Source organism: Zonotrichia albicollis, chromosome 2 (assembly GCF_047830755.1).
Source record: "Zonotrichia albicollis isolate bZonAlb1 chromosome 2, bZonAlb1.hap1, whole genome shotgun sequence".
Classification (NCBI taxonomy): domain Eukaryota; kingdom Metazoa; phylum Chordata; class Aves; order Passeriformes; family Passerellidae; genus Zonotrichia; species Zonotrichia albicollis.
Genome location: NC_133820.1, coordinates 25,304,553 through 25,318,102, shown reverse-complemented (window position 1 = coordinate 25,318,102; position 13,550 = coordinate 25,304,553). Strand labels below are relative to the sequence as shown.

At 38.4% G+C, this 13,550-nt stretch overlaps 1 protein-coding gene across 3 annotated transcripts in view; it reads left to right on the top strand.

Annotated features, from left to right (window-relative positions):
- ZFX (zinc finger protein X-linked) overlaps positions 1-13,550 on the top strand; it is a 23,901-nt gene extending 10,351 nt beyond the window's left edge. For all 3 annotated transcript variants that reach the window (XM_074534596.1, XM_074534597.1, XM_074534598.1), the window contains exons 4-8: positions 5,390-5,539; positions 5,732-5,875; positions 5,963-6,097; positions 8,270-8,410; positions 9,725-13,550. In XM_074534596.1, coding sequence (XP_074390697.1) covers positions 5,390-5,539; positions 5,732-5,875; positions 5,963-6,097; positions 8,270-8,410; positions 9,725-10,911 — 1,757 coding nt within the window. In that variant the 3' untranslated portion in view covers positions 10,912-13,550. The remainder of the gene's footprint in view (positions 1-5,389; positions 5,540-5,731; positions 5,876-5,962; positions 6,098-8,269; positions 8,411-9,724) is intronic.

Sequence of the window (13,550 nt, the reverse complement as noted above, 5' to 3'; positions counted from 1 at the left end):
GAGTCTGGAAAGAGTGAAGGGCAGCCTCACAAGGCCTAAACTGCAGCTTTAAGAATATAAATATTTGCAAAAATGGGAGCTGTGTTATGTCCATCCATCCATCCATCCATCCCTTTGCTTTTCTCTGGCTTAGACATGTCTCTTGTTTGTTTTGTCTGAAGCCAGGCCTCTGAAAATCAATCTTTTTTCATCCTTGTTGGATGTTTAGGTTGAAAGCAATGGATCTGATGTACCAAACCATTGGGGTTCATGCTTTTCCTTAGGGCCATCCAGTAGACTTCAAGTCAAGAAAGCAAAATGCTTTCAATTGCTTTTTTAGCATAAATATCTCCCTCTTTTCCCCTGGAGGTTGCTAAAGATGCAGGAAATCACATTTTTTTCTCAGAGGTAGAACTTGCCATGCCTCTCTTTGTCTGACCACTGGAGTGGCATCAGCAGCTGCTGCAGCTCAGGCTGCTCAGAGGTTGCCCTGAGAGTTGATGGAAATCAGAATTACCTTGGGCTGAGGGATGTCAGAGCTCAGGCTGGTTTGTGCCAGGGGCAGAGCACAGGAAGGACAAGTGTTGGATCCCAGCTGGGAGCTGAGGAATTGCACCTCTGCTGGATCACTGCCCTGCAGGGACCTTTAGGTGCATAGGATGTCCTCACATGTAAAAGCAGTGAATTCAAATGAAAATAGAGCAGATTGCTCTTTTCTCAAAGGTTAGGAAACCGGCTTTGCCATTCAAGAAATAAGTGTATGGTAAAAAATAGCTTCTTCAGTGGACCAGGGATTGTCTGCTGTTGAGTGAAGTAGATGTTGCTGCCACAAATAACTGAACAAAGTCAGGGGAAAACAATGCTTTTAATCTCTTTTAGAGAAAATGGCTTTTTTCATTAAGAATGCTTAAATAGGGTTGTTTATTGTATAAGCAGACAAGTGTCCCATGATACACATTTTTTTAGCAGCTTAGAGAACCATTTGGGAGCAAAGGCTGATAAAATAGATGATTTTTGTTTAATTACTCCATTGACACATTTTTAAGACCTGTTTAACTGGTGTAGATAGATTTTTCCTTTGGTTGTTTGTTTTGGTGTGCTTTTTAGCAATAAACAGTGGTATTTGAAAAAGGTGGAAGGTGTCTGTGCTTAAGTGAATTTTATCTTTTACAATCCTTTTATTTTCCTCATTAATCCCACATTGAGGAGAAATGGTAGGAAAGAAAAAGTTTAGAAAGTTATGGAATCTATTAAAAATAAATGCAGTTATATTTGCATTTCTTAATTAGGAATAAACCACAGTAAGGGTACAAAGTCTTTATCTGCCTGTCCCTCAAATATCTGATAGAAAAAAATACCCTAAAAGCAACATGTAGGGGAAAGTGTAAGTACCATGGTTAAACAAAAGGTGTTCTATTGAAGCAAACCAGAATCTTGGCCTGACATTTATCTTCTGTGTGGGTAAACTGGCCTCAACAGGGCTTTAAGTATGGAGTTTATTATCAATGCTTAGGAGCTTGTTTCTGTCCCAAAAATGCCATTGAGCATGTTTTAATACAGGGGCAGAGATACTGGAGAAAATTGTTCTTTGGCTGTTACTAGTTTATTGTATGATTTTTAAAATTAAATGATTTTCTAGGAAATCAGTGCTGTCATTGTGATAGATCACATAGAATCTGTTGTTGTTGCCGTTGCCTGGATCTTTTATTTCTTTACTTTATTCCTTACTCCTTTTTTTACCTGTTGGTCTCTTATTGTTGATTTCCTTATAAGTGCTGACTAGACAGGTTTTAAATATGCTGTGGCTTTCTCATCTGTTTGTGCCTTTAATCACAATTCTAGCATTATATGGAAGCTATTATGGCAACATTGGAGAAGCACACACTTATTTGTTTCTTGCAGCTCACAGTATGCGAAGAGCAGGCTGCTCTAATCAGTGAAGTCTGTGAAGAATTTTGGCAAACTAACCATAGACTGCATTCTTGCAATTCATGTAAATTCATTACTGTGTCTGGTAATTTTTCTGGGTTTTGTTTGGTTTGGGTTTTTTAAACTCTTGATATTTAGTCTGTATGCACTTGTTTACTGAATGAAAGCTACCAGCTAGTATAGGGAGGAAAAAAAATCAGACATTTAAAGTTTTTAGTGTCCAGTTCATCTCTGATAAAAGGGAGGCACAAGGTATGACAGCACTGCAGTAATGCTAGCCTGAACTTTCTTCTAGCATGTGACTTGTGATTAGTTTAGTAATGCTCAGTGTCTCTACTTGAAAGGAAGTGGTCTCTTAGAAGTTTAACTAATTCTTTTAAGTACTTTGGTTTGGTTGGGTTTTTGGGGGGGTTTGTTACTGTTACTGGGGTTTTACAGGGTTTTTGTTTGTTTGTTTGTTTTTTGGTTTTTTGTTAATGTCAAAGAGGAGTAATATGAAAGAAGATCAGCCATGGATGGTAATTTGTGGGGCCCCTTGATGGGCTATGAATTCAAATGAAAGCTTAATATCATCAGAGTTCCAACTTGCAGCATTGATCAGTCTAGTATTTCTGAATATCATTTTCTCAGATTGTGAGACTGAGATACACGGAGAATGCAGAAGCTTTGGACAAGTGTTACATAGAAAGCAAATTTCATAAAACACTGCCAGTGAATGAGTATAAATAAATGCTTGTGTAGCCATAGGATAAAATACCTTGGAAATGGTACTTTCTGTAATAATACCCATTCTCTTTCACCTTTTTTGTCACTTCCTTTGATTTTTATCTTTTTTTTTTCCACACTATTTTTCATTCTGTTACCTGTTACTATACTGCAAATATTACTGCTTTTCAAGCCCATCAGGGACTTCAGTTTTTAAAGTATTACCACCTGTCAGGAGTGAATTTTTTTCCTTTTGGATGAGAAAAGTTGGCCTCATACCTCCTACACATCAATTTCCTTACAGTTTAATGTCTCTTGTTAAAAATATTTAAACAAGTTGTTATATTTTTACAACAATGCTGAATATAAAGGGAATTCAGAGATAAACTCTAAATTGTATAACAATTTTTTATTATGTTGGATAATATGAATATACTTAGAATATACTATATTCTAATATACTTAGAATCTTGGAGAAGTTATTTCAAAGCATGAATAGAGCATGTTTTTAAGACCTAGAATTCTTCTGTTGTGTGCAAGTTACCAATGGATATTTCTGTGTATAAATGGAGGTAAAAAGCTCTGGATTGGTTAGAAGCAATGGGCCTGTTTCACACCATGCACATAGGTTTGTTTTCTCTCTGCTTGACTCAGCCATGGTTTTCCTTCCTCGTGGGTGTGTTCCAGCATCAGTTGATCTTGGTGGCAGACTTCCCTTTTGGCTTCAGAGGTGTAAAGTCAGTCTACACTGATGGAAAGCCTTCCAAGGAAATGTGCCTGACACTGGAAACAGCCAAGTTAAGGGAGAACAGCTACATAAATGTAGTGTAGGAACAAAAGCAAGTTCTCTTTTTTGTCAGGGTTCCAGTGACATTTGGTGTATCACGGATATGACAAAGAAGTCATGGAAGTCTGTTAGTAACTGGATATACACACTGTGGAGCTACATTGTTAATGTGGTTCAAAAGAACATCTTAAGGGTTCTGCTTTTAAATCCTTTGGGGTTCAGCTACAAGATGTTATGCTGTCCTGTGACACAAAGTAATTTTTTAAACATTCTACTGCTTGAAACAGTCTGTACCACGGCCACTGAACAGGATCTTGGCATTGAGTTTTTTGTGCTGTTCTTTTGGTAAGGAGAGAAACAGACTAATTTATGTTAGTGCTTTATAATTTAATTTTATTATATTATTTTTTGTGAGTAGTGATGCCTGATTGAGAAATTGTTCTTAAATACAGTTATGTTTGATATGTGAGACAGAACATGTGATAGATTATCTAATTCAAAGGCTAATTTATTGGCTTCATGGCAGGAAAATAATAGTAATAACATTCTGAGCTTTTTTAAAAGTATGTATTAAAATAAATTTAAGAATGCAGTTATTGAGTAGTAAAGCTATGATTTATTTATGAGGGTAGTTCAATGAGTGCTAGTAAAGTAAGCATACTTTGTGAAGTATTTGATATGTCCTAGGCATGGTAGTTAAAAATTATTCACCATTTATAGGACAGTTCTTAGACTTCTATTAGTATAAATTCCATGTCTTTCTGAAATGAACTGAAGTCATGCATGACTCTGAGGGAGTTACAGTAAAGTCACAAATTACCAAAGTATTTTTTCATGTTAAGAATTCTTAAATAATTTCAGTACTGAAGAAACATCTGGGGCTTGTGAAAATTGGAGGATTCTTAAAAGGTCTTGAGAGCTGGATTTGATTTTTGTGAATGCATACTTACTATTTTTTTTCTTGAAAACCTGTTCGTGGTAAAGTAAGTTGGGGGAGGTGCCCATGAACAGTATACCTCAAAAATCCAAGTGTGTTCTTGTAAAGCTGGCTGTCAGCCATGGATAATGTGGGATTCTGGGCAAGTTTCAGCAGCTCAGGCTGGAGTGTGGTGTGGGTGCCCTTCTGGAGGCAGGAGAGCCAAGTTTGGGAGTGCTCAGGGCTGCAGCAGCAGTGCAGGCTCCTGCAGGAAGGACTCGAGTGCTCAGGGCTGCAGCAGCAATGCAGGCTCCTGCAGGAAGGACACGAGTGCTCAGGGCTGCAGCAGCAATGCAGGCTCCTGCAGGAAGGACACGAGTGCTCAGGGCTGCAGCAGCAATGCAGGCTCCTGCAGGAAGGACACGAGTGCTCAGGGCTGCAGCAGCAGTGCAGGCTCCTGCAGGAAGGACTCGAGTGCTCAGGGCTGCAGGAAGGAGTCCTGCAGTGGGAGGGCAGCACTCACCGCTGTGCTCCTTCCCAGGTGTGGAGGGCCTGAGGAAAGGGGAGGAGTTCTTCCCGGAGCTCAGGTTTCCTCTCCTGGCAGCTGCAAAAGCATCAGTACCAGCGCTTTGCAGGGAACCAGGTCTGACAGCCACCACTTGCCTCAGAGACAGGGTTGAGCAACAGATAATGCTTTTGCAAAGAACAATTAATAGCTTATTAGTGAAATTATGCCACAGAGTGAAGTATATATGTGTACTTTCTTCCTACCATCATCTTGATGCAGATCACAGTTTCCTTATTAGCATTGCCTGGTGCGGTGTTTGTGCCTCTAGTTTTGTCATTGCAGCATTCTTGCACTTCCACCTTAACTACAGGATAACAGCTTGAATTTATTTTTGTGTTTATTGTCACTGTTTTCAAGGATATGAAAAAATATTAATGGGTAGGTTCTTTGTCACAACTTTTTAATTTTAAACTGCTTCCAAATTTGAGTCATAAATTAATAAATATGTCTTTCATATGTGTCTGTCTGCATATGACTGGGTAATTGTAATAACTTGTTTTTGTAGTGGATGATGCTGGTAAGATAGAACACGAAGGTTCTGCTGAAATTACCATGGAAGCAGAGTCAGAAAGTGGCTCTTGTAAAGTGGATGGCATTTGTCCAGAAGTCATCAAGGTCTATATATTCAAAGCAGATCCTGGAGAAGACGATTTAGGTAAAATACACATGTTTGAGAATACTCCAACCTGACACTTGAAATTTTGCATGACACTGTTGTTTCTCTCAAGTGGTATGTAAAAACCTGTGAGTCTGATAGTAAAGAGTTGACAAACTTTGAATTTTTGTAGTTTAGCATAGATTTTGGTGAAGTGTATTTAAAATATTTTGCTCTGGTCTTCCTGATTAGGGGGCACAGTAGACATTGTGGAGAGCGAGCCAGAGAATGACCACGCAGTGGGATTGCTCGATCAGAACAGCAGCATTCGTATCCCAAGGGAGAAAATGGTTTACATGACTGTCAATGATTCTCAGCATGAAGACGAAGACTTAAGTAAGTAGGTGGCTTTCCTTTGGGAGCAGGGATTTTCACTTTCAGCAGTGCAGCATTCCTATTTTTTTTAACTTCTTTTTATCTTAGATGTTGCAGAAATAGCTGATGAGGTTTATATGGAGGTGATTGTAGGGGAGGAGGATGCTGCAGCCGCCCACGAACAGCAAATTGATGACACCGAGATTAAAACTTTCATGCCCATAGCTTGGGCAGCAGCTTATGGTAAGTAATACTGGAGAGAATTGTCCTTGAGTGACACTGCAGCAAAGTACCAGGGATTGGTTTTTGGAGGGTAGTCTAGAGTATTTGTGCTTTTGTGTTTGTTTCTAGAGTTTTAGTTTAAGAATGGTTTCTTAGCATAATGAGCCTGAAAAAGAAAGGAAGTGGGAAGTTTTAAGGCAGGCTTCTTCTTGCTCCTATTTAACTGGCATTTTCCTTCGTATTTTCATGATGTGAAAGGGGAAATACATGAGCTTCCAGTTAAAAAATTGAATCTCAAGTACCTCTGCTCCTCAGAGTTTTAGGACATAGTGAGAGCTGGCTTGGGACTAGAAGTGAATATTTCTATTTTGGGGTGGGGAGCAAAAAGAAGAAAGCAAATGGTAATATGTAAGATTCAGTGTAGCAGTGAAAAGCAACACTCAACACTGAGGTCTAGCTTGATTTCTAGAAGGATCATATAAACACATGATTTCACTAATGCCAATAATTAATTGATTAATAAAAAGAAGTTGGAGGGAGATAATAAAGTTGTAGCAGAACCTTGAGAGTATTTCCAGTGCGCAGAACTATTTTTATTGATATGTGAACACCAGCTGGTGCACAGACTGGTTTCCCAAACTTTTGTAAGCTTAAGATCAGAATTTCATCTTTGCCCATTTCTCCTTCTAAACAAAACAAAAGAAATAGTGGAGTAGAGGACAAAACTTACATTGTCTGCATGATGTGGATTGTGGTGATGGTGCCAGCAGAGAATTGTGCTGGGAATACAGTGGGGGCTGGAATCTTGGACATAAGTCAAGAGGGGCAAGATTTCAGGGAGCTATGTGTGTTTAAAAGTTCCTTGGGGGATGGATGGTAGTGCACCCAGAGCCTTATCTTAGGCCATACACTGGTGAGCCCAGCTTGAGTGAGAAGGAAATTACCTAAGCCACTCTGAGTGGGCATTAAAAATGAAATCGAGTGAACTTGAAACAAGTTGGGTACTAAACATTCAGTGGTTTTGGAGGAGGGAGAGAAAATTGAGCAGAATGTGTTAAAAAGAGTGAGATGGAATTGAAAGGAGAATTGAAGAATGTGGGAAACAGTGGAGTGGTTGCATTGTCAGCAGTAAGCAGCCTAGCATACAGGGTGAGAGATGGTGGGGACAGGGAGGAGTTAAGCATGAAGGCCTGAAAATGGCAGACGAACACTGGAGCTAGCATGCAGGTGAGAATCTTCAGGCTCTGCACATGTGCCTGCCTCTGAGTCTCCTTACATGAATCATGAATATTAATGCTCAGCACCCTCTGAAAGGAACAGCTGTTGAGCATATTGCGCTTTCTTGAATCTTCCTGTCTTGTGTTCTTTGCTTTCACTAGGAAATGTTGGCTTTTATTGATGCAAGTAAATACTTGACCACAACGTTTATTATTGAAAGTTCACTTATACTCCTAAATCACCAATGTTAAACTGATTGCCAATAACTACCTTCTTGAATGTATTTGTGATTTTTATGTTTGTTTTACATGCAGTGATACCATTTGTGTATTAAGCACAAAGCTCTGTGAGGCAGAGACTCTTTACTTCTTTCTATTACACAATACTGAGCATGCTCTTTGTTCCCAGTAGAAAGAATTTGTAAGTGCTAAAGCATCAGGTGTCTAAATAGTAAGTAGTGTACTTTGTTTGCCACTTTGTGGGCTGTTCAGAAAGATTCTTTGATCACAGCTCCTTTTCAGAAACTTGATGTGTGACAGACTTCAGTCAGGTGAATTCAGACACACAGAAGTGAATGAGAGCTCACACACAAATGTATTTCAGGACTGAGAAGAATATAGGGCAGTGGATACTGTGACATGCTATTATTTACTAATGTTAAACATTTTGGGCATAATTAGCAACTAAAGAGATTCAAAAATGCTGCATTTGAAGGAGAATTCTCTGTGTAATGAAAAGCCATTAATTCCTGTGCATTATGTACTCCTGCAAAATTAGGTTAACAAAGCTAATGCTCATGATACCAAACATAATTCCTAAGTTACATGGTGTGACATTTTGCAGCTTATGCTGTATATGATTACAGTTTGATTAAATGCCCAGATGATAGTTTATTGTTTCTGTTACTACCATTGTAGAATTTGTGCTTGGATTACCTGCAGTGTTAGTAGGTAACTTTTGACCTTACCTTGGTAGGTAATAACAACGATGGCATCGAAAGTCGGAATGGCACTGCAAGTGCTCTTTTGCACATAGATGAGTCATCTGGGCTTGGGAGGCTGGCCAAGCAAAAACCAAAGAAGAAGAGGAGACCTGAGTCCAGACAGTATCAGACAGGTGAGTATGTGGTGCCTGGCTCTCGTTCATCCAGGCACTTGCCAATAAACAGATCCATGCAGAGTGTCTTGTAAAAGGAGGGATTTGGAGAGTTACTTGGTTGACAACACTTCTGCTGTATAAATGAGTGCATATTTTATTTTACAAATTTTAAATACATGGGTGATTTGGATAATGGTAAAGGAAGCCACCTCTGACATAGGAAAAAGTATTATAGCAAAAGGTTAAAAAGCTATATACTTAACTTGCCACACCCATTTTAATGTTTGATGTAACTTTAAAAGGCAGTGTTAGATAAATGGTATTCTGTAATCATGCCTTTTAAAACCCCTTTTTTTGGTCTTTATTGGAAATATGTAGAACAATGCATTTCATCGTATCAGCTCGGTAGGTAACTGGAAAGTCTGAACATTGTATATTAATTTTCAGTAGTGTAACTTCTATATTCTTTCCTGTTTTAATGGTGAAATAAAATTGCCTTGACGTTTGTGCCTATTTTTTTCTTTTCATCTGTGAGAACAGAAGTGTTTTATGGCATAATTTGTTCTCTGCTGTTATTGTGTTACAGTCAGAATATTTATTTGGTTTGATAAAGTTGAAAAAACGCAACTTTTTTTCAGTAGCCTTGCCTTAAATAATACTAAAAGTTTCTTTCCAAATTGTGACTTAACTGTAGGAGTTCTGTTTTGTTTAGCTTAAGTTAGTAAACTGTGCAAATTAAAGTTAGCCTTTTCTATTTCCAGCTAATCAGTTCTCCTTATTGGAGACATTTTTGGACAAGACTGCTTTTTTAACTTGCCTAGGCAAATTCAGGGTAAACAAATCAGGGTAATAGATGAGTGCAAATAATTTCCAGAGCTTTGAGGTTTCTGTATGTGAAACATGTTCTTATTGATTCTTGCTTGGTACCTCTTCAGATTGTAGCTGTGACAGATGGCGTAAGGAGGAGGTGTTAGTTTCAGGGCATCTGAATTGTACTCAGTGGTAGGTGATCAGACTTCAACATTAAACTTTTTCTACCTATTTGTGGAGAGTAAAGAGAAGATTGTGTACTTTGCTTACTAGATGATACTCAGTTTAACGAGTTGGCTGCTGTTCTTTGCACCAGCCATTGGTTTCTGCATGTATTTAATGTGTGGACTCAGTCAGAATTCTTCAAAACAGAATTATTTGAGGTGAGGAACATCTGTATTATAAAATGTACATTTCCCATCTTTCTCCACAGTTCATCTTACTGTTGACATGTGACATTTATGGAAGTGTAGTATTATTGTATAATATTGATTGATAAAGGGTTTTTTTGTTGTTTTTCAGCAATAATCATTGGCCCCGACGGTCATCCATTGACAGTCTATCCCTGCATGATTTGTGGAAAGAAATTTAAATCCAGAGGTTTCTTGAAAAGGCACATGAAAAACCACCCGGAGCACCTTCTTACTAAGAAGAAATACAGATGCACAGACTGTGATTACACTACGAATAAAAAAATAAGTTTACACAACCACTTGGAGAGTCATAAGCTGACCAACAAAACAGAGAAGCTTATTGAGTGCGATGAGTGTGGGAAAACCTTCTCTCACGCAGGAACTCTATTCACTCACAAGATGGTGCACAGGGACAAAGGAGTTAATAAAATGCACAAGTGCAAATTCTGCGATTATGAGACAGCAGAGCAGGGGTTACTGAGTCACCACCTTTTGGCTGTCCACAGCAAGAACTTTCCTCACATTTGCGTGGAGTGCGGCAAAGGGTTCCGCCACCCGTCGGAGCTGAAGAAGCACATGCGGATCCACACTGGCGAGAAGCCCTACCAGTGCCAATACTGCGAGTACCGATCGGCCGACTCTTCCAACTTGAAAACCCACGTAAAGACTAAACACAGTAAGGAAACACCGCTCAAGTGTGACATTTGTTTCCAGACTTTTTCAGATACCAAAGAGCTGCAGCAGCATACGCTTATGCATCAAGAAAGTAAAACGCATCAGTGTTTGCATTGTGACCATAAGAGCTCAAATTCGAGTGATCTGAAACGACACATTATTTCAGTCCACACAAAAGACTATCCCCATAAGTGTGATATGTGTGATAAAGGCTTTCACAGGCCTTCGGAACTGAAAAAACACGTGGCGGCTCACAAAGGTAAAAAATTGCACCAATGCAGACATTGTGACTTTAAAATTGCAGATCCGTTCATTTTGAGTCGCCACATACTCTCAGTTCACACAAAGGATCTTCCATTCAGGTGCAAGAGGTGTAGAAAGGGCTTTAGGCAACAAAACGAGCTGAAAAAACACATGAAAACACACAGTGGCAGGAAAGTTTATCAGTGTGAGTACTGTGAGTATAGCACTACAGACGCCTCAGGCTTCAAACGGCACGTGATTTCCATTCACACAAAAGACTACCCTCACCGGTGTGAGTATTGCAAGAAAGGTTTCCGAAGGCCTTCAGAGAAGAACCAGCACATTATGCGACATCATAAAGATGTTGGGCTGCCTTAAAGTCTCTTTCACAGACTTATGGCTGGAATTATAAAGGAAATTTGCCTTTCAGGCAGTTAGCTTATTTTAAAGCCAATCACCTGCGATCACACACACACACAAAAAAAAAAAAACCACAAAAAAAAACAAAAACAAAAAAATACTGTGCATTTGATTTGTTGCTGTATAAAAATAGGATTATTGCTTGTAGTTAACTTTTATACCTTTTGTTCAATAGCGTGTTCTGAATTCTATTCAGTTTGTTTAATAAATGAAGAAAAGATGGCAACAATAAAGTTGCATTTAATAAAGTAAACCCTGTCTCTTACTGAATTTTTCAACCGTAATAGTTTATTTAAGTATATTTATCTTACTGATCTCGTTGATACTCACAGTGTCCATGTTAATGCAGTTTTGTCGTGAATTTTAAAAATATGAAATTTCTCTTGATAAAATTGTCAGAGGTGTGTATGAAGTGGGGAATTGTCATGTTGACAGTAAAGTCACTAGGGCCCACCTGATTGTTCTGTTTTAACTATACAGACTTCGTGGCAGGTTAACTATTTTCCAGTTGAGGAGTTACAAGTCTCACTTTGTGTTTTCATTCTGGTTTCAGAGAGAAAAATACTTTAAAAAATGGTTTGGGGCGGTTTTTATCTTTCCTGGGCAAATTCAAAATATGCGCAAATATTACATTTATTGTTCTGTGCTTCTTTGTCTTTGAAAGATTTTGTGTGTTACAAGAGTTGGGTTTTTTCCACTTTATTCCTGTCTTAAATGCTGGAAACGTAAAATACTCTTGTTCCATTTGCAGAGTTAACAATAGATCACAACTGTCTGTATGTGCTGGTAAACGTACCTCAAACTTTATGCTTTTATGTATGTTGGTATTTCTTTGAAAGAAGTTTGTGGTTCAAGTCACATTTTTATTGTTAGTTGTTTTAGAATAGAATTTAAGACCAAGAGGTGCCTCAATTTTGGAAACCAGATATTTACAGTGAGAGCTTAAGAAGGGAATGGAGTGGAGCAAATGAGTTCATAAGGAGTAGAGACGTTGTAACGTAGATATCCTTAATAAGAAAAGTAACTTATGATAGATGCAGTTCTGTTACTAAATTAAATGTTTTTCCTGAGCCATTAGTAGCTGTGTTCAGTGGCTGTTTAATAATTAGTACTGTATCCAGAATTAACCCTGTTCTTTCAATCTGTTTATAAACAGCTGAGAGAATATTACAATTATTACATGCAATTTTGCTACCTGAAGACTATTATAAAGCAGCTCCATATCATTTGCTAATTGCAGTGTAAATGTACCAAGCACAAAGTCATGTACTTTAACAACAACCTTGGAGCAAAAACCCCAAACCATTTTAATTACAGGCCAGAATTTAGGAAATGGCCCTGCTCTCCTTGCTCAAATTCTCATCCCAGCCACTGATGATGGATTGCAGAATTCAGTCCCAGCTGCCTGCCAGATTAGGTTAGATTTGTAACCAGCAATTCCCTAATGGAAAGGCTTCAGAGGCTGAGCCAGTGTTAATTCCTCTTTCTAGGCAGGTGAACTTTCAGTTGAACTCAAACAGGAATTTTAGTGGTAGTTTCAAGTCTGGGGTGATAGAGGGACAAAGGTTTCCTTTCTGGATGTGCATCTTCTAGGCCTTTTGTAATTTGTCTTGTTACTAAGCCCTGCCCCTACTGCTCATCCCTCCTGTCTCACTGTAAGCTGAAACTCTTGTCCGTAGTGTGCAGTTCAGGAGAGTCCAATGCCATGTCACTGCCTGTGCTGTAGGATGGTTTTTCTTTCTTTGCCTGCTTGCAGTGCCCCCAGACTTGCTGGGTGCTCCTGTGTAATGTTGCTACTCCATGACTCTGTAGTGTGTAATTCCTGGCTGCGCTGCATTGTGCCTTCCCTGAAATCCCCGCTGAAGCCAGTGGATTTCCTCATGGCCGTAGTGTCCATTGCCTGCTGATGCCAAACCAGATGCAGTAAAACCCAGCAGAGATTCCCACTCGCTTCTTGCAAAATACTTGCCTGTGACTACTTTTTTTTCCTCTCTTACGTTCAAGCATTTTCTAACTGGAAACCTGGAAAGTGTACAAAATCTGCAGAAAATCCCATAGTAGTGCTGAGGATTTTAGCCATTTTGAACTTTATTTTTTTAAATAAGCTGAAAGACAAAGAACACAATTTTACGCATTTTCTTTCTCTTACGTAGCCTGGAATCATACCCACTTTTTTTTTTTTAAAGCACAATGTTGAAACATTTTTTTTTAATAATTAAGGGTTTGGTCAAGTGGATTTTGTAAAATGTATTTGTCTGTATAAAGAGAAAATGAAATTATAGTTATTGTTAATGTACTGACATTAGTTACAGGTTAGTTTTAATTCTTAAATAATTTGCTTAGCAAATGCTATAAAATGGATGTTTCAGTTTAATGTTTAAAAAAGGTACAGATTTTTACAAGGACATAATATAAATTATTGTTCTGTAGAAAATACCCTGTTAAATATTGTATATGTCCTTCCCTCTGTACACTTTGTAAAAAAGACAAAAGAAAAAAACAAAATACATAGAACCATATAGGGATGTGTGACATTATTGTAATTGTGTACTTGATAATAACATGAAAAAATAAAATTCAAAATATTTTCCTTTTAA